Below are 22,314 nucleotides of genomic sequence, written 5' to 3'. Positions count from 1 at the left end.
TTGTCTCTCAGATCGTTCACAGCTTTGTGGAAGTTACCTGTGGCGCTGATGTTTAGGTCGAGGTATGTATAGTTCTTGTGTACTCTAGGGCAACGGTGTCTAGATGGAATTTGTATTTGTGGTCCTGGCGACTGGACCTTTTTTGGAACACCATTATTTTTTGTCTTACTGAGATTTTGCTGTCAAGGCCCAGGTCTGAGAATCTGTGCAGAAGATCTAGGTGCTTCTGTAGGCCCTTGTTGGTTGGGCACAGAAGCACCAGAACATCAGTAAACAGTAGACATTTGACTTCAGATTCTAGTAGGATGAGGCCGGGTGCTGCAGATTGTTCTAGTGCCCGCGCCAATTCATTGATATATATGTTGAAGAGGGTGAGGCTCAAACTGCATCCCTGTCTCACCCCACGGCACTGTGGGAAGAAATGTGTGTTTTTTGCCAATTTTAACTACACACTTGTTCTTTGTGTTCATGGATTTGATAATGTCGAGTGTTTTTCCTCCAACACAGCTTTCCATCAGTTTGTATAGCAGACCCTCTGAGTCGACCCTCAGACCCTCATGCCAGTTTGTATAGCAGACCCTCTGAGTCGACCCTCAGACCTTCATGCCAGTTTGTATAGCAGACCCTCTGAGTCGACCCTCAGACCTTCATGCCAGTTTGTATAGCAGACCCTCTGAGTCGACCCTCAGACCTTCATGCCAGTTTGTATAGCAGACCCTCATGCCAGTTTGTATAGCAGACCTTCATGCCAGTTTGTATAGCAGACCTTCATGCCAGTTTGTATAGCAGACCCTCATGCCAGTTTGTATAGCAGACCCTCTGAGTCGACCCTCAGACCTTCACGACAAATTGAGTCAAAAGCTTTTTTGAAATCAACAAACGATGAGAAGACTTTGCCTTTCTTTTGGCTTGTTTCTTTGTCAATTATGGTCTGCTCGGTGAATACGTGATCTGTTGTAATTTGGTATAAACCCAATTTGACATTTGTTCAGTACATTGTACATTCAGTACACTGAGGAAATGTACAAGTCTGCTGTTAATGATAATGCAGAGGATTTTCCCAAGGTTGCTTATGACGCATATCCCACAGTAGTTATTGTGATCAAATTTCTCTCCACTGTTGCGGATTGGGGTGATCAGCCCTCGGTTCCAGAAGGTTCCAGAAGATGAGGATGATGTAATGGTGATCAGCCCTCGGTTCCAGAAGATCAGGATGATGTAATGGTAATCAGCCCTCGGTTCCAGAAGGTTCCAGAAGATGAGTATGATGTAATGGTGATCAGCCCTCGGTTCCAGAAGGTTCCATATGAGCTGAGGATGATGTAATGGTGATCAGCCCTCGGTTCCAGAAGATGAGGATGATGTAATGGTGATCAGCCCTCGGTTCCAGAACATGAGGATGATGTAATGGTGATCAGCCCTCGGTTCCAGAAGATGAGGATGATGTAATGGTGATCAGCCCTCGGTTCCAGAACGTTCCGGAAGAGCTGAGGATGATGTAATGGTGATCAGCCCTCGGTTCCAGAAGGTTCCAGATGAACTGAGGATGATGTAATGGTGATCAGCCCTCGGTTCCAGAAGAGCTGAGGATGATGTAATGGTGATCAGCCCTCGGTTCCAGAAGGTTCCAGATGAACTGAGGATGATGTAATGGTGATCAGCCCTCGGTTCCAGAAGAGCTGAGGATGATGTAATGGTGATCAGCCCTCGGTTCCAGAAGGTTCCAGATGAACTGAGGATGATGTAATGGCGCCGGCGGGGATGGTGCTACTTATTATTATTTTTTGCATTGTTTGTAACTTATTTTGTACATAATGTTGTTGCTACTTCTGGAATCAGAACAGCGATTACTCACCTCGAATTGGACGAAGAATTTTTCTTTATCAAGTCGGACGAGAAGGATTTACTCCAGACTCCCGAGAAGGCCCTCATCCCCGTCATTCGCAGGAGAAAGAGACGCAGGTATCGCGGAAGGAAATTGAGGTGCCTTGTGAGGATACGGCGGCAAGCAGCCATCGGTACAGTTGGCTAACGTACAATCGTTGGATAATAAAGTGGACGAACTACAAGCACATTTATCCTACCAACGGGACATTAAAAACTGTAATATCTTATGTTTCACCGAGTCGTGACTGAACGACGACATTAATAACATACAGCTGGTGGGTTACACACTGTATAGGCAGCAGCCTCTGGTAAGACAAGGGGTGGTGGTCTATACACTGTATCAGCAGGATAGAACAGCAGCCTCTGGTAAGACATGGGGTGGCGGTCTATACACTGTATCAGCAGGATAGAACAGCAGCCTCTGGTAAGACAAGGGGTGGCGGTCTTTGTATATTTGTAAACAACAGCTGAGGCACGATATCTAAGGAAGTCTCGAGTTTTTGCTCGCCTGAAGTAGAGTATCTCATGATAAACTGTAGACCACTAAATCCATTTATCTCATTTCTACCAGCATGTTAAATGTGCAACCAGAAGGAAACACAATTCTAGACCACCTTTACTCCACACACAGAGACGTGTACAAAGCTCTCCCTCTCCCTCCATTTGTCAAGTCTGACCGTAATTCTATCCTCCTGATTCCTGCTTACAAGTAAAAACTAAAGCAGGAAGTAACATTGACTCGTCAATAAAAAGTGGTCAGATGAAGCAGATGCTAAACTACAGGATTGTTTTGCTATCACAGACTGGAATATGTTCCTGGATTCTTCTGATGGCATTGAATAGTACACCACATCAGTCACTGGCTTCATCAATAAGTGCGATGACATCGTCCCCACATTGACTGTACGTACATACCCCAACCAGATGCCATGGATTACAGGCAACATCCACACTGAGCTAAAGGGTAGAGCTGCCACTTTCAAGGAGCGGAGTCTAACCACGAAGCTTATAAGAAATCCCGCTATGCCCTTCGACGAACCATCAAACAGGCAAAGTGTCAATACAGGACTAAGATTGAATCATTCTACACCGGCTCCAATGCTCGTTGAATGTGGCAGGGCTTGCAGACTATTACAGACTACAAAGGGAAGCACAGCCGCGAGCTTCCCAGTGACACAAGCCTACCAGACGAGCTAAATTACTTCTATGCTCGCTTCGAGGCAAGTAACACTGAAACATGGATGAGAGCATCAGCTGTTCTGGACGACTGTGTGATCATACTCTCTGTAGCCGATGTGAGTAAGACCTTTAAACAGGTCAACATTCACAAGGCCGCAGGACCAGACGGATTACCAGGACGTGTACTCCAAGCATGCGTTGACCAAATCACAAGTGTCTTCACTGACATTTCAACCTCTCCCTGTCTGAGTCTGTAATACCAACATGTTTCAAGCTGACCACCATAGTACCTGTACCCAAGAACACTAAGGTAACCTGGCTAAATGACAACCGACCTGTAGCACTCATGTCTGTAGCCATGAAGTGCTTTGAAAGGCTGGTCATGGCTCACATCAACACCATTATCCCAGAAACCGTAGAACCACTCCAATTTGCATTCCGCCCCAACAGGTCCACAAATTGTGGAATCTCTATTGAACTCCACATTTCCCTTTCACATCTGGACAAACGGAACACTTATGTGAAAATGTTATTCATTGACACTACAGCTCAGCGTTCAACACCATAGTGCCCTCAAAGCTCATCAATAAGCTAAGGACCCTGGGACTAAACACCTCCCTCTGCAACTGGATCCTGGACTTCCTGATTGGCCACCCCCAGGTGGTAAGGGTAGGTAACAACACATCTGTCACGCTGATACTCAACACAGGGGGCCCCTCAGGGGTCCATGCTCATTCCCTTCCTGTACTCCCTATTCACTCATGACTGCATGGCCAGACACGACTCCAACACCATCATTAAGTTTGCCGTTGACTCAACAGTAGTTGCCCTGATCACCGACAACGACGAGACCGCCTATAGGGAGGATGTCAGAGACCTGGCCATGTGGTGCCAGGACAACAACCCCTCCCTCAACGTGATCAAGACAAAGGAGATGATTGTGGACTACAGGAAAAGGAGGACCGAGCTCCCCCCCCCCATTCTCATCGACAGGGATGTAGTGGAGCAGATTGAGGCTTCAAGTTCCTCGGCGTCCACATCACCAACAAACTATCATGGTCCAAGCACACCAAGACAGTCATGAAGATGCCAGGACAAAACCTATTCCCCCTCAGGAGTCTGAAAAGATTTAGCATGGGTCCTCAGATCCTCAAAAAGTTATACAGCTGCACCATCGAGAGCATGGTTGCATCACTGCCTGGTATGGCAACTGCTCGGCCCCCTCGACTGCAAGGCGCTACAGAGGGTAGTGCAAACGGCCCAGTACATCACTGTGGCCAAGCTTCCTGTCATCCAGGACCTCTATACCAGGGGGTGTCAGAGGAAGGCCCTAAAAATTGTCAAGACTTCAGCTACCTTAGTCATAGACTGTTCTCTCCTCTAACGCACGGCAAGCTGTGCCAGAGCTCCAAGTCTATAACCAAGAGGCTTCTAAACAGCTTCTACCCCCAAGCCATAAGAGTCCTGAACCTCTAATCAGATGGCTACCCAGACTATTTGCATCCCCCCTTATGCTGCTGCTACTCTCTATTGTTATCGATGCATAGTCACTTTAATAACTCTAACTACACGGACATATTACCTCAATTACCTCAACTAACGGTACCTCAACGGTACCCCCTGTATATAGTGTCACTATTGTTATTTTACTGCTGCTCTTTAATTATTTGTTACTTTTATTTCCTATTATTTTAGGTATTTTTCTTAAAACTTCATTGTTGGTTAAGGGCTGTAAGTAAGCATTTCACTGTAAGGTCATGTGACAAATAAAATTATTGAATTGAAAATATTATTTGTTAAAGAGTTAAAAGTTTAAAGAGTTTAAGTAGAGCCAACTGGAATTTGTGGTCTGTATATTTTATCATTTAATTTAGGATACCATCAATACCAGAGGCCTTTTAGCCTTTTAGGTTGGAGGATTTTGTCTAGTAGTTCATTCAATGTAATTTGAGAATTCAGTAGGTTCTGGTAGTCTTTAATAGTTGATTCTATCTCTCTCACTCTCTCTCTCTCACCAGAGCTCTCTCACTCGCTCTCTCTCTTGCTCTCTTGCTCTCTCGCTCTCTCTCGCTCTCTCTCTCTTGCTCTCTCTCACACTCTCTCTCTTGCTCTCTCTCTCTCTCTCGCTCTCTCTTGCTCTCTTTCTCTCTCTCGCTCTCTCTCTATCTCTCTCTCTCTCTTGCTCTCTCTCTCTCTTGCTCTCTTTCTCTCTCTCTCTCGCTCTCTCTTTCTCTCTCTCGCTCTCTCTTGCTCTCTCTTGCTCTCTCACTCTTTCACCCTCTCACTCTTTCTCTCTTGCTCTTTCTCTCTCTAATTAATTCTCTAGTTGCTCCTCTGATTTATCATTTATATAATGAGGAAAGTGAAGCCCATAATTTCAACAGCTTGCAGGTTTTAGATCACACTAAATGATGAAAGCTCTCTGTCTTCCTGGGGAAGATAACTGTCACGAAGTGCGTGTATTTGTGTCTACACTGTGTGTGATGACTAAAAAGTCTGTGTCCTTGTACTTTACGGCATTAACTAAAGGGTGTTTGTTATTGTCTCTAGGTACTTCAGAGCAGGAGCCCCTCCCGTCATCAACCCCCTCCACACGCGATTCCCACAGGATACCATCGTCCCAGGGTCCTTTGCAGTCACTCTCACCTGGACTCTACCAAACCGCACCACAGGGGTGTTCAATGTGACCTCACCCCTCCCCGGGGACTGGTTCCTGGCTGCACACCTGCCCAAGGATGAGGGAAAGATCTCTGTCAAGGTGAGTCTGGATGAATGGACATGCTGAGTCTTTCTGGATGATGGTCGGGCTTTTTTTCTCTGGCTGGAGAGTTCTTTTCCCCACACAGTCTGTTGAGTATGTTAGCATAGTGTTTTAAACAGATACAGGGATAAGGTACACCCCTGCCTGGTACCTCTTGAGAAATGGAGGTTAGGTTTTGAGTTGCACCGTTTGGTTGATCCAATAGAGGGTCAGAGGGTGGCGCATAGCTGCTGGTCAGATAGAGAGATGGACTGGATCTCCATCGGGCTGAGATGCCTGCTTTCCATCCCTGATCAGATCACCAGCTAAAGCAAGGCAGAGCCGATGGGGCGTACTGACAGTTAGCACAGTGCTAACCCAACGCTCCCACGGAGTCTGTGGTCTTCTACCCCTTCTGTCAGGGCAGTCTGTGGTCTTCTATCTCTGCTGTCAGGGCAGTCTGTGGTCTTCTACCCCTTCTGTCAGGGCAGTCTGTGGTCTTCTATCTCTGCTGTCAGGGCAGTCTGTGGTCTTCTATCTCTGCTGTCAGGGCAGTCTGTGGTCTTCTATCTCTGCTGTCAGGGCAGTCTGTGGTCTTCTATCTCTGCTGTCAGGGCAGTATGTGGCCTTCTATCTCTGCTGTCAGGGCAGTCTGTGGTCTTCTATCTCTGCTGTCAGGGCAGTCTGTGGTCTTCTATCTCTGCTGTCAGGGCAGTATGTGGTCTTCTATCTCTGCTGTCAGGGTAGTCTGTGGTCTTCTATCTCTGCTGTCAGGGCAGTATGTGGTCTTCTATCTCTGCTGTCAGGGCAGTCTGTGGTCTTCTATCTCTGCTGTCAGGGCAGTCTGTGGTCTTCTATCTCTGCTGTCAGGGCAGTCTGTGGTCTTCTATCTCTGCTGTCAGGGCAGTCTGTGGTCTTCTATCTCTGCTGTCAGGGCAGTATGTGGTCTTCTATCTCTGCTGTCAGGGCAGTCTGTGGTCTTCTATCTCTGCTGTCAGGGCAGTCTGTGGTCTTCTATCTCTGCTGTCAGGGCAGTCTGTGGTCTTCTGCCTCTGCTGTCAGGGCAGTCTGTGGTCTTCTATCTCTGCTGTCAGGGCAGTCTGTGGTCTTCTGCCTCTGCTGTCAGGGCAGTATGTGGTCTTCTATCTCTGCTGTCAGGGCAGTCTGTGGTCTTCTATCTCTGCTGTCAGGGCAGTCTGTGGTCTTCTGCCTCTGCTGTCAGGGCAGTCTGTGGTCTTCTATCTCTGCTGTCAGGGCAGTCTGTGGTCTTCTGCCTCTGCTGTCAGGGTGATTCTGCTCTGTTTGTCTCAGCAGTGTCTGTTTAATTAGCAGTAGTCAAACAGGCTTTCAAAGTCTTCAAGCTAGTAGCTACTTCCCGACCATGCCTAGTCTGTCACACTCATGCCATGTCTGTACCTGTCCTCAAACTGGGCCATATCCTGTCTGTAGGAACCTCTGAGCTGGTGTGTGTGTGCATGAGTGGTGTGTGCTTGTGTGATGTGTGATGTGTGGTGTGTGTGTGTGTGTGTGTGTGTGTGTGTGTGTGTGTGTGTGTGTGTGTGTGTGTGTGTGTGTGTGTGTGTGTGTGTGTGTGTGTGTGTGTGTGTGTGTGTGTGTGTGATGTGTGGTGTGTGCGTGCGCGTGCGTATGTGTGCGTGCGGGGGTGTGTGCGTGCGCACGTGTGTGTGTGTTATTAAAGCATGTTGTAGTCTAAACTTGGAAATGTTCTGCTTCAGCCTGGCTTTTCTGTGAGCAGACAGACACTGTAATGGAGATGTAGCATCCTGATGGCTGAGCCAAGATGGCCCTCTGACTAATGCTGCAGAGCCCCTGATGGCTGAGCCAAGATGGTCCTCTGACTAATGCTGCAGAGCCCCTGATGGCTGAGCCAAGATGGTCCTCTGACTAATGCTGCAGAGCCCCTGATGGCTGAGCCAAGATGGCCCTCTGACTAATGCTGCAGAGCCCCTGATGGCTGAGGCAAGATGGCCCACTGACTAATGCTGCAGAGTCCCCACTGTTCTGTAATAAAATGGCCCTCTGACTAATGCTGCAGAGTCCCCACTGTTCTGTAATAAAATGGCCCTCTGACTAATGCTGCAGAGTCCCCACTGTTCTGTAACAAAATGGCCCTCTGACTAATGCTGCAGAGCCTTCAATCAGCAGAGCTGTGTTTGTGATATTTTAGGTACACCTTTCTCAGGCAGAGATGTTGCACTGCATGTGAGCTAGTCTCAATATTGAAATGTCACTGTAGAACAAAGAGGCTGTAGGAGAGGAGAGAAATGAGAGCAAGAGAGAAATGTGTTGTTGTTCCGTCGTTATGTGGTTTTATGGTTGATTACCCAGCGCTGCGCTCTGCTGCAGGGTTTATCTACTAATTACATCTTAATTATTTTATTAGCACATGTCAGGTGGAGCTTCTGAGGGCATACAGGAGAGATCAACACACATTCTGTTAACAGCAGATTAAACAGGGAACATTCATTGTTGTCTTTATGCGGTTTGACAGATGTTAACAGCACAGAAAATCCATCTTGTACAAAGAATAACAATGTACAATATAGAACCACCTTTAAATTTAGCTGGTTGTTTGGTAGAGGATAAAACCACCTTTACATTTAGCTGGTTGTTTGGTAGAGGATAAAACCACCTTTACATTTAGCTGGTTGTTTGGTAGAGGTTAAAACCACCTTTCAATTTAGCTGGTTGGTTAGTAGAGGATAAAACCACCTTCACATTGAGCTGTTTGGTTGGTAGAGGATAAAACCACCTTTACATTTAGCTGGTTGGTTGGTAGAGGATAAAACCACCTTTACATTTCGCTGGTTGGTTGTTTGGTAGAGGATAAAACCACCTTTACATTTAGCTGGTTGGTTGTTTGGTAGAGGATAAAACCACCTTTACATTTAGCTGGTTGTTTGGTAGAGGATAAAACCACCTTTACATTTAGCTGGTTGGTTGGTAGAGGATAAAACCACCTTTACATTTAGCTGGTTGTTTGGTAGAGGATAAAACCACCTTTACATTTAGCTGGTTGTTTGGTAGAGGATAAAACCACCTTTACATTTAGCTGGTTGTTTGGTAGAGGATAAAACCACCTTTACATTTAGCTGGTTGGTTGGTAGAGGATAAAACCACCTTTACATTTAGCTGGTTGTTTGGTAGAGGATAAAACCACCTTTACATTTAGCTGGTTGTTTGGTAGAGGATAAAACCACCTTTACATTTAGCTGGTTGTTTGGTAGAGGATAAAACCACCTTTACATTTAGCTGGTTGTTTGGTCGAGGATAAAACCACCTTTACATTTAGCTGCTTGGTTGGTAGAGGATAAAACCACCTTTACATTTAGCTGGTTGTTTGGTAGAGGATAAAACCACCTTTACATTTAGCTGGTTGTTTGGTCGAGGATAAAACCACCTTTACATTTAGCTGGTTGGTTGGTAGAGGATAAAACCACCTTTACATTTAGCTGGTTGGTTGGTAGAGGATAAAACCACCTTTACATTTAGCTGGTGGGTTGGTAGAGGATAAAACCACCTTTACATTTAGCTGTTTGGTTGGTAGAGGATAAAACCACCTTTACATTTAGCTGGTGGGTTGGTAGAGGATAAAACCACCTTTACATTTAGCTGGTTGGTTGGTAGAGGATAAAACCACCTTTACATTTAGCTGGTGGGTTGGTAGAGGATAAAACCACCTTTACATTTAGCTGTTTGGTTGGTAGAGGATAAAACCACCTTTACATTTAGCTGGTTGGTTGGTAGAGGATAAAACCACCTTTACATTTCGCTGGTTGGTTGTTTGGTAGAGGATAAAACCACCTTTACATTTAGCTGGTTGGTTGTTTGGTAGAGGATAAAACCACCTTTACATTTAGCTGGTTGTTTGGTAGAGGATAAAACCACCTTTACATTTAGCTGGTTGTTTGGTCGAGGATAAAACCACCTTTACATTTAGCTGCTTGGTTGGTAGAGGATAAAACCACCTTCACATTGAGCTGTTTGGTTGGTAGAGGATAAAACCACCTTTACATTTAGCTGGTTGGTTGGTAGAGGATAAAACCACCTTTACATTTCGCTGGTTGGTTGTTTGGTAGAGGATAAAACCACCTTTACATTTAGCTGGTTGGTTGTTTGGTAGAGGATAAAACCACCTTTACATTTAGCTGGTTGTTTGGTAGAGGATAAAACCACCTTTACATTTAGCTGGTTGGTTGGTAGAGGATAAAACCACCTTTACATTTAGCTGGTTGTTTGGTAGAGGATAAAACCACCTTTACATTTAGCTGGTTGTTTGGTAGAGGATAAAACCACCTTTACATTTAGCTGGTTGTTTGGTAGAGGATAAAACCACCTTTACATTTAGCTGGTTGTTTGGTCGAGGATAAAACCACCTTTACATTTAGCTGCTTGGTTGGTAGAGGATAAAACCACCTTTACATTTAGCTGGTTGTTTGGTAGAGGATAAAACCACCTTTACATTTAGCTGGTTGTTTGGTCGAGGATAAAACCACCTTTACATTTAGCTGGTTGGTTGGTAGAGGATAAAACCACCTTTACATTTAGCTGGTTGGTTGGTAGAGGATAAAACCACCTTTACATTTAGCTGGTGGGTTGGTAGAGGATAAAACCACCTTTACATTTAGCTGTTTGGTTGGTAGAGGATAAAACCACCTTTACATTTAGCTGGTGGGTTGGTAGAGGATAAAACCACCTTTACATTTAGCTGGTTGGTTGGTAGAGGATAAAACCACCTTTACATTTAGCTGGTGGGTTGGTAGAGGATAAAACCACCTTTACATTTAGCTGTTTGGTTGGTAGAGGATAAAACCACCTTTACATTTAGCTGGTTGGTTGGTAGAGGATAAAACCACCTTTACATTTCGCTGGTTGGTTGTTTGGTAGAGGATAAAACCACCTTTACATTTAGCTGGTTGGTTGTTTGGTAGAGGATAAAACCACCTTTACATTTAGCTGGTTGTTTGGTAGAGGATAAAACCACCTTTACATTTAGCTGGTTGTTTGGTCGAGGATAAAACCACCTTTACATTTAGCTGCTTGGTTGGTAGAGGATAAAACCACCTTTACATTTAGCTGGTTGTTTGGTAGAGGATAAAACCACCTTTACATTTAGCTGGTTGTTTGGTCGAGGATAAAACCACCTTTACATTTAGCTGGTTGGTTGGTAGAGGATAAAACCACCTTTACATTTAGCTGGTTGGTTGGTAGAGGATAAAACCACCTTTACATTTAGCTGGTGGGTTGGTAGAGGATAAAACCACCTTTACATTTAGCTGGTTGGTTGGTAGAGGATAAAACCACCTTTACATTTAGCTGGTTGGTTGGTAGAGGATAAATCCACCTTTACATTTAGCTGGTTGTTTGGTTGGTAGAGGATAAAACCACCTTTACATTTAGCTGGTTGTTTGGTTGGTAGAGGATAAAACCACCTTTACATTTAGCTGGTTGGTTGGTAGAGGATAAAACCACCTTTACATTTAGCTGGTTGGTTGGTAGAGGATAAAACCACCTTTACATTTAGCTGGTTGGTTGGTAGAGGATAAAACCTCCTTTACATTTAGCTGGTTGGTTGGTAGAGGATTAAACCACCTTTACATTTAGCTGGTTGGTTGGTAGAGGATAAAACCACCTTTACATTTAGCTGGTTGGTTGGTTGGTAGAGAATAAATCCACCTTTACATTTAGCTGGTTGGTTGGTAGAGGATAAAACCACCTTTACATTTAGCTGTTTGGTTGGTAGAGGATAAAACCACCTTTACATTTAGCTGGTTGGTTGGTAGAGGATAAATCCACCTTTACATTTAGCTGGTTGGTTGGTAGAGGATAAAACCATCTTTACATTTAGCTGGTTGGTTGGTAGAGGATAAACCCACCTTTACATTTAGCTGGTTGGTTGGTAGAGGATAAACCCACCTTTACATTTAGCTGGTTGGTTGGTAGAGGATAAAACCACCTTTACATTTAGCTGGTTGGTTGGTAGAGGATAAACCCACCTTTACATTTAGCTGGTTGGTTGGTAGAGGATAAAACCACCTTTACATTTAGCTGGTTGGTTGGTAGAGGATAAATCCATGGGTGGGGTTGGTTTATCTATGCTGCAAGTAAATCTTATCTCACATAATATCACAGCTTCGATCCACAGCTGACTTTAGATAGATTGTGTAGATAAATTAGACAAATCTAAAATACCATTATGGGCCTTTGTAATCTGTTGGAAATATGTATGTTCATACATTTGGCAGGAGGTTAGGAAGTGCAGCTCAGTTTCCACCTCATTTTGTGGGCAGTGAGCACATAGCCTGTCTTCTCATGAGAGCCAGGTCTGCCTACAGCAGCCTTTCTCAATAGCAAGGCTATGTTCACTGAGTCTGTACATAGTCAAGGATTTTCTTCATTTTGGGTCAGTCACAGTTTGAGCTGAGCTTGACCAAAATGTCTGTTATTTTTTGGTTTTAATTAAATAACTATAAAATTGGCCGACGTAGGTTCAATTATTTGAATTACATTTAGTTTTTTTTTCTTTCTGTGAGTTCGATGTGCAGTTTCTGTAGAGATAAATCAGAGGAAGCCTGAACTGTGTGATGTAGTAGGGAGTTGTAGTTTCTGTAGAGATAAATCAGAGGAAGCCTGAACTGTGTGATGTAGTAGGGAGTTGTAGTTTCTGTAGAGATAAATCAGAGGAAGCCTGAACTGTGTGATGTAGTAGGGAGTTGTAGTTTCTGTAGAGATAAATCAGAGGAAGCCTGAACTGTGTGATGTGGTAGGGAGTTGTAGTTTCTGTAGAGATAAATCAGAGGAAGCCTGAACTGTGTGATGTGGTAGAGAGTTGTAGTTTCTGTAGAGATAAATCAGAGGAAGCCTGAACTGTGTGATGTGGTAGGGAGTTGTAGTTTCCAACATGGCAATATTCTACATAGTTTAAGTGCAGAAAACGTGGTAATTAACTCCAATGACCATAATCCATTGCGTGCCTGCTTAAACTTGTCCGGTTTGTGCCGGAGCAAACATGGAGACTGAGAGAAGAGAGAACGTGAGATGGAGAGGGATTGAAAGCAGTTACTTCCTGAGCTAGAAAATAATGAATCTAAGTTATTTAATAGTTGGTATTCAGCAGTCATAAAAGTATGCCTTATTTACCTTTGAAGAACTACTAAAAGTGTGATTTTGTCAGACAGCAGCTCTATAGAGATGAGATGATGACTTGGAATGAAATAATAAATTCATCAAATCATTTTTGTATTTTTATTAAAGTAAAGTAATGTGAATGAATGATGGTTCATCAAATCAAATCAAATGTATTTATATGGCCCTTCTGCTGATGGTGGCTACGACAAACAGACCAAAATGTCCCTAGGAAGAAACCTAGAGAGGAACCAGGCTAAGAGGGGTGGCCAGTCCTCTTCTGGCTGTGCCGGGTGGAGATTATAACAGAACATGGCCAAGATGTTCAAATGTTCATAAATGACCAGCATGGTCCAATAATAATAATCACAGTAGTTGTAGAGGGTGCAGCAAGTCAGCACCTCAGGAGTAAATGTCAGTTGTCTTTTCATAGCCCATCATTCAGAGTATCTCTACTGCTCCTGCTGAGTGATCAGCAGTAATGAACAGTCACTACAATCATGGGACTTTTATTCATTGTTTTATTCTGTGTTGTTACAGCATTCAACCCACATAATGCATAGTGCATTTAATGTCCCCCCCAAAGTGTAAACCAAAATCAAAAACAGTGATTTTTTTCAAAAGCGAAACTGAACTGACCATTAAAAAGCACTAATTGCTCAGCACCAGTCACAGTGGTCTGGTCTGGTATTGTGCCACCATGTCTGTTTAGGGACAAATGCTTAATTATTTCCAATGTGTCAAGTAATTATCTTTTAGTTTTCTCATGATTTGGTTGGGTCTAATTGTGCTGCTGTCCTGGGGCTCTGTGGAGTCTATTTGTGTTTGTGAACAGAGCCCCAGGACCAGCTGGCTTAGGGGACTCTTCTCCAGGTTCATCTCTCTGTAGGTGAAGTGCTTCGTGGTGGAATGTGTCACTTCCTTTTAGGTGGTTGTCTTTTAGCTCATTCAAGGCCAGGTTGAAGTTCCCTGTGTAGAAGATTTTTTTGCCCCAAATATGTGTTAGTGTGTTTGTGTAGAGCCCAGTAAAAATGGTTACTGGTTTCCCTGACATCTGGACATTTTCTGGAAAATTTATTGATTGTCAGGTATGACAGCTGTTGCAGATAATCAAATTGTTGCTGTAACCTCTCTTTTGTTGGGGACAGCAGGTCATCTGCATAAAGGCATTTTAATAATGTGTTATTAAGAGCATTGGTATTTATTATGGGTCCCCATTAGTTCCTGTCAAGGCAGCAGCTACTCTTCCTGGGGTTTATTATGGATCCCCATTAGTTCCTGTCAAGGCAGCAGCTACTCTTCCTGGGGTTTATTATGGATCCCCATTAGTTCCTGTCAAGGCAGCAGCTACTCTTCCTGGGGTTTATTATGGATCCCCATTAGTTCCTGTCAAGGCAGCAGCTACTCTTCCTGGGGTTTATTATGGATCCCCATTAGTTCCTGCCAAGGCAGCAGCTACTCTTCCTGGGGTTTATTATGGGTCCCCATTAGTTCCTGTCAAGGCAGCAGCTACTCTTCCTGGGGTTTATTATGGATCCCCATTAGTTCCTGCCAAGGCAGCAGCTACTCTTCCTGGGGTTTATTATGGATCCCCATTAGTTCCTGCCAAGGCAGCAGCTACTCTTCCTGGGGTTTATTATGGGTCCCCATTAGTTCCTGCCAAGGCAGCAGCTACTCTTCCTGGGGTTTATTATGGATCCCCATTAGTTCCTGCCAAGGCAGCAGCTACTCTTCCTGGGGTTTATTATGGATCCCCATTAGTTCCTGCCAAGGCAGCAGCTACTCTTCCTGGGGTTTATTATGGATCCCCATTAGTTCCTGCCAAGGCAGCAGCTACTCTTCCTGGGGTTTATTATGGGTCCCCATTAGTTCCTGCCAAGGCAGCAGCTACTCTTCCTGGGGTTTATTATGGATCCCCATTAGTTCCTGCCAAGGCAGCAGCTACTCTTCCTGGGGTTTATTATGGATCCCCATTAGTTCCTGCCAAGGCAGCAGCTACTCTTCCTGGGGTTTATTATGGGTCCCCATTAGTTCCTGCCAAGGCAGCAGCTACTCTTCCTGGGGTTTATTATGGATCCCCATTAGTTCCTGCCAAGGCAGCAGCTACTCTTCCTGGGGTTTATTATGGATCCCCATTAGTTCCTGCCAAGGCAGCAGCTACTCTTCCTGGGGTTTATTATGGATCCCCATTAGTTCCTGCCAAGGCAGCAGCTACTCTTCCTGGGGTTTATTATGGATCCCCATTAGTTCCTGACAAGGCAACAGCTGCTCTTCCTGGGGTTTATTATGGATCCCCATTAGTTCCTGCCAAGGCAGCAGCTACTCTTCCTGGGGTTTATTATGGATTCCCATTAGTTCCTGCTAAGGCAACAGCTGCTCTTCCTGGGGTTTATTATGGATCCCCATTAGTTCCTGCCAAGGCAGCAGCTACTCTTCCTGGGGTTTGTTATGGATCCCCATTAGTTCGTGTCAAGGCAACAGCTGCTCTTCCTGGGGTTTATTATGGATCCCCATTAGTTCCTGCCAAGGCAGCAGCTACTCTTCCTGGGGTTTATTATGGATCCCCATTAGTTCCTGCCAAGGCAGCAGCTACTCTTCCTGGGGTTTATTATGGATCCCCATTAGTTAGTCCCCAAATCCTACTCAGGATTCCATCACCTGATGATTTTTTTTTTTTTTACCTTGTTACAATGTCCCCTCCCTTCACACATTTCAGCAACAAAGTAATTCCCCAACTCTATGAAACATTACGGAGAGAAGTTGAAATGGATTTGACACAGACACCCTATCTAATTCTCTCCATTGATAGTTGGAACTCCAGAGCAACTCAAAGCTACCTCACTGTCGGTTCACTATGTACTGGAAGCTACCTCACTGTGACGGTTCACTACGTATTGGAAGCTACCTCACTGTGACGGTTCACTATGTACTGGAAGCTACCTCTCTGTGACGGTTCACTATGTACTCAACGCTACCTCACTGTGACGGTTCACTATGTACTCAAAGCTACCTCACTGTGACGGTTCACTATGTACTCAAAGCTACCTCACTGTGACGGTTCACTATGTACTCAACGCTACCTCACTGTGACGGTTCACTATGTACTCAAAGCTACCTCTCTGTGACGGTTCACTATGTACTCAAAACTACCTCTCTGTGACGGTTCACTATGTACTCAAAGCTACCTCACTGTGACGGTTCACTATGTACTCAAAGCTACCTCTCTGTGACGGTTCACTATGTACTCAACGCTACCTCACTGTGACGGTTCACTATGTACTCAACGCTACCTCACTGTGACGGTTCACTATGTACTCAAAGCTACCTCTCTGTGACGGTTCACTATGTACTCAACGCTACCTCTCTGTGACGGTTCACTATGTACTCAACGCTACCTCACTGTGACGGTTCACTATGTACTCAACGCTACCTCTCTGTGACGGTTCACTATGTACTCAACGCTACCTCACTGTGACGGTTCACTATGTACTCAACGCTACCTCACTGTGACGGTTCACTATGTACTCAACGCTACCTCACTGTGACGGTTCACTATGTACTGGATTGGGAGATGAAGGGCTACAGGTTGAAAAAACTCGTTCCCTTTATGTGAGTCATACAAGCGCAACCTTTGCCCTAGAATGAATGAATGAATGCTGTGACTGAGTGGGAGCTAGAGAGACCAAATATCACAATCTCAGCCACTGCAGATAACGCACAAAACATTGTAAATATCATCCGCGAAGCGGACGGGTTTGGGCCCCATATTGGATGTTTTTTGCACACATTCTCAACCTAGCTGCCAAAAGGCAGTCTCTCATCTAGGCAGTGTCCCGCCTCCTGGGGAAGATCGGAAAAGTGGTGTCTTTTTTTTCACAAAAGCACAACCTCTCACCAAGTTTTGACAGTCAAGCAAGAGATGCTCGAGAAACCATAACACAAATGATTCCATGATGTCACAACCCATTGGAATACCATACATGACATGTTGGAATGTTATGTGGAACAGCAACCGGCCAGCTACTCTGCTGTATTGGACAAGGCTGTGAAGAAGTCGGTCAAAGACATAGCCATGCTGACTGACAGTGAACTGGAGCTGGCAGGAGAACTCATTCAGCTGCTCAACCCCCCTGAGAACAATGACAACTCTCATGAGCAGTGAAACAAATCCCACCTCATCAATAATTCTCCCACTGAAGACAATGATTCTCAAATCCATGGCACCAGGTCCTGGGGACAGTGCAACCATCAGGGAGGCCAAGGCAGCCATCACTCAGGACTTGGAGAGAAGATACACAGACCGGGATCTTCTAGACTACCTTCACAGAGCTACAGCACCTTGATCCAAGGTTTAAATCCCTGCCAGCCTGCTGTGACAGAGTCTACACGGATTTCATCAAAGAATTTGTGGAGCACGATCATCAGGTATTTTATCTATTTTAAAATAAAAATGTTATGATATTGTTTTTAATTGTTTTTAGCACGTGCATTAAAATGTGATGAGATGTTTTTTTAATGAGAAATGTGTCACTTAACACTTAATAATAATAATATGTGCACTTATTCTTGCCGTTTCAAGCAGTGCAAACAGGGCCATCCACAGAGGAAGAATATCCATCCTCATTATCCCCTCCTCAAACAGGGCCATCCACAGAGAAAGAGTATCCATCCTCATTATCTCCTCCTCAAACAGGGCCATCCACAGAGGAAGAATATCCATCCTCATTATCCCCTCCTCAAACAGGGCCATCCACAGAGGAAGAATATCCATCCTCATTATCCCCTCCTCAAACAGGGCCATCCACAGAGGAAGAATATCCATCCTCATTATCCCCTCCTCAAACAGGGCCATCCACAGAGGAAGAATATCCATCCTCATTATCCCCTCCTCAAACAGGGCCATCCACAGAGGAAGAATATCCATCCTCATTATCCCCTCCTCAAACAGGGCCATCCACAGAGGAAGAATATCCATCCTCATTATCCCCTCCTCAAACAGGGCCATCCACAGAGGAAGAATATCCATCCTCATTATCCCCTCCTCAAACAGGGCCATCCACAGAGAAAGAGTATCCATCCTCATTATCCCCTCCTCAAACAGGGCCATCCACAGAGGAAGAATATCCATCCTCATTATCCCCTCCTCAAACAGGGCCATCCACAGAGAAAGAATATCCATCCTCATTATCCCCTCCTCAAACAGGGCCATCCACAGAGGAAGAATATCCATCCTCATTATCCCCTCCTCAAACAGGGCCATCCACAGAGGAAGAATATCCATCCTCATTATCCCCTCCTCAAACAGGGCCATCCACAGAGGAAGAATATCCATCCTCATGATCCCCTCCTCAAACAGGGCCATCCACAGAGGAAGAATATCCATCCTCATTATCCCCTCCTCAAACAGGGCCATCCACAGAGGAAGAATATCCATCCTCATTATCCCCTCCTCAAACAGGGCCATCCACAGAGGAAGAATATCCATCCTCATTATCCCCTCCTCAAACAGGGCCATCCACAGAGGAATAATATCCATCCTCATTATCCCCTCCTCAAACAGGGCCATCCACAGAGGAAGAATATCCATCCTCATTATCCCCTCCTCAAACAGGGCCATCCACAGAGGAAGAATATCCATCCTCATGATCCCCTCCTCAAACAGGGCCATCCACAGAGGAAGAATATCCATCCTCATTATCCCCTCCTCAAACAGGGCCATCCACAGAGGAAGAATATCCATCCTCATTATCCCCTCCTCAAACAGGGCCATCCACAGAGAAAGAGTATCCATCCTCATTATCCCCTCCTCAAACAGGGCCATCCACAGAGGAAGAATATCCATCCTCATTATCCCCTCCTCAAACAGGGCCATCCACAGAGAAAGAGTATCCATCCTCATTATCCCCTCCTCAAACAGGGCCATCCACAGAGGAAGAATATCCATCCTCATTATCCCCTCCTCAAACAGGGCCATCCACAGAGGAAGAATATCCATCCTCATTATCCCCTCCTCAAACAGGGCCATCCACAGAGGAAGAATATCCATCCTCATTATCCCCTCCTCAAACAGGGCCATCCACAGAGGAAGAATATCCATCCTCATTATCCCCTCCTCAAACAGGGCAATCCACAGAGGAAGAATATCCATCCTCATTATCCCCTCCTCAAACAGGGCCATCCACAGAGGAAGAATATCCATCCTCATTATCCCCTCCTCAAACAGGGCCATCCACAGAGGAAGAATATCCATCCTCATTATCCCCTCCTCAAACAGGGCCATCCACAGAGGAAGAATATCCATCCTCATTATCCCCTCCTCAAACAGGGCCATCCACAGAGGAAGAATATCCATCCTCATTATCCCCTCCTCAAACAGGGCCATCCACAGAGAAAGAGTATCCATCCTCATTATCCCCTCCTCAAACAGGGCCATCCACAGAGGAAGAATATCCATCCTCATTATCCCCTCCTCAAACAGGGCCATCCACAGAGGAAGAATATCCATCCTCATTATCCCCTCCTCAAACAGGGCCATCCACAGAGGAAGAATATCCATCCTCATTATCCCCTCCTCAAACAGGGCCATCCACAGAGGAAGAATATCCATCCTCATTATCCCCTCCTCAAACAGGGCCATCCACAGAGGAAGAATATCCATCCTCATTATCCCCTCCTCAAACAGGGCCATCCACAGAGGAAGAATATCCATCCTCATTATCCCCTCCTCAAACAGGGCAATCCACAGAGGAAGAATATCCATCCTCATTATCCCCTCCTCAAACAGGGCCATCCACAGAGGAAGAATATCCATCCTCATTATCCCCTCCTCAAACAGGGCCATCCACAGAGGAAGAATATCCATCCTCATTATCCCCTCCTCAAACAGGGCCATCCACAGAGGAAGAATATCCATCCTCATTATCCCCTCCTCAAACAGGGCCATCCACAGAGGAAGAATATCCATCCTCATTATCCCCTCCTCAAACAGGGCCATCCACAGAGAAAGAGTATCCATCCTCATTATCCCCTCCTCAAACAGGGCCATCCACAGAGGAAGAATATCCATCCTCATTATCCCCTCCTCAAACAGGGCCACCCACAGAGGAAGAATATCCATCCTCATTATCCCCTCCTCAAACAGGGCCATCCACAGAGGAAGAATATCCATCCTCATTATCCCCTCCTCAAACAGGAACCATCCACAGAGGAAGAATATCCATCCTCATTATCCCCTCCACAAAAGAACACCGTTATGGCAGAGTTATTTGGGGAGCTTTTCAAAGCAGAGGAAGAGACCAAACCCTTTTCCAAAATGATTGAGGAGGAGGTCACCTCATACAAGGCAGCAGATTGTAATCTGATCCTTTTTTGTGGTGGAAAACAAAACCAGTCAAAGTTCCCCATGTTGCACAACAGAGGCTCAGTGTCCCGGGAAGCTCTGTTGTAAGTGAGAGAGTGTTCTGCACCTCACGGGGACATTGTTAGTGCCGGCCGTTCTCTTCTTGCTTCAGAGAATGTTGACATGCTTTTCACAGAAGAACCTCGACGTAAAGGAATGGATTCTCATATAGGGCACTAACTTTATGTTGCACTTCATGTTATATTTTACATTGAATATTGCCTATACAAGTATGTACCCTGTTTATTTAAAATAGAGAAGGCAAAAGCTAAGAAACACTTTTCATTTGAATGTTTCTCTCCCATTGATTTCATACAGTGGAGACAGAAACCAGGCCTAGTCAGTCATCCTGACATATTTTCTGAAAGGAACGTTTTATTTGTCTTTAGGCAAAATAAAGAGTTCATTGTTTAAAGGTTGATGTGTTTTTATTTTTTGTTCTTAAATATAAAGATACCAGAATCATACGGTTGCCGTGATACATACCTAACCGGGGCCCACAAACCGTGATACATACTGAACCGTGATACATACTGAACCGTGATACATACTGAACTGTGACACATACTGAACCGTTGCTCACAAACCGTGATACATACTGAACCGTGATACATACTGAACTGTGACACATACTGAACCGTTGCTCACAAACCGTGATACATACTGAACCGTGATACATACTGAACCGTGATACATACTGAACCGTGAAACATACTGAACCGTGATACATACTGAACTGTGATACATACTGAACCGTGGCCCACAAACCGTGATACATACTGAACCGTGGCCCACAAACCGTGATACATACTGAACCGTGTCCCACAAACCGTGATACATACTGAACCGTGATACATACTGAACCGTGATACATACTGAACCGTGGCCCACAAACCGTGATACATACTGAACCGTGATACATACTGAACCGTGATACATACCGAACCGTGATACATACCGAACCGTGATACATACCGAACCGTGATACATACTGAACCGTGATACATACTGAACCGTGATACATACTGAACCGTGATACATACTGAACCGTGGCCCACAAACCGTGATACATACTGAACTGTGATACATACTGAACCGTGATACATACTGAACCGTGATACATACTGAACCGTGATACATACTGAACCGTGGCCCACAAACCGTGATACATACTGAACCGTGATACATACTGAACCGTGATACATACTGAACCGTGATACATACCGAACCGTGGCCCACAAACCGTGATACAAACTGAACCGTGGCCCACTAACCGTGATACATATTGAACCGTGATACATATTGAACCGTGATACATACCGAACCATGGCCCACAAACCGTGATACATACCGAACCGTGATACAAACTGAACCGTGGCCCACTATGTTGTGCTCTTGAGTGAGGACCCAAAAGCGATTTAACAAAAACAGAGTCCTTTAATGTAAAAATACAGGGAAGACATAGATCCTCTTCAGATGTAGAAAATGGCAAAATAGACAACCCTCAGAGAGGGCGACAAATGAAACAGAAAGTCCTTCCGATATTTACTAAAGAGTCCCCTTCTTAGCAGCAGAGGAGAATAGCTGGGTTGCGGCGACAGACTGCTGGTCTCTCTGGGTAGGCGCGGGTCGTAGCGGACAGAGGTACCTGATCACACGTAGCATCAGAAGAACAGGCAGATTCCAACAGGATGGGACAAGGGTGAAGCAAACAAGACGATAGTTTGGTTCTGGCATGAGAAACTCAAACGAGAATCTGACAAGGAAAGAAGCAGGAACAGAGAGAGAAATAGAGACCTAATCAGAGGGAAAAAGGGAACAGGTGGGAAAAGGGTGAACGAGGTAGTTAGAGGAGATGAGGAACAGCTGGAGGAGGAGAGAAAGAGAAGGTAGCCTAATACGACCAGCAGAGGGAGACAGAGTGAAGAGAAAGAACAGGAACAAGACATAATATGACAAGACA

At 45.0% G+C, this 22,314-nt stretch overlaps 1 protein-coding gene across 1 annotated transcript in view; it reads left to right on the top strand.

Moving 5' to 3' along the window:
* Positions 1 to 22,314, top strand: part of tmem8b (transmembrane protein 8B) — a 222,202-nt gene that overhangs the window by 76,751 nt on the left and 123,137 nt on the right. The window contains exon 3 of the mRNA XM_031829529.1: positions 5,617 to 5,824. Coding sequence (XP_031685389.1) covers positions 5,617 to 5,824 — 208 coding nt within the window. The remainder of the gene's footprint in view (positions 1 to 5,616; positions 5,825 to 22,314) is intronic.

The sequence above is a fragment of the Oncorhynchus kisutch genome, linkage group LG8 (assembly GCF_002021735.2).
Source record: "Oncorhynchus kisutch isolate 150728-3 linkage group LG8, Okis_V2, whole genome shotgun sequence".
NCBI classification, from domain to species: domain Eukaryota; kingdom Metazoa; phylum Chordata; class Actinopteri; order Salmoniformes; family Salmonidae; genus Oncorhynchus; species Oncorhynchus kisutch.
The sequence above is the reverse complement of the archived record's forward strand: the minus strand, read 5'-3'. Positions and strand labels throughout refer to the sequence as shown.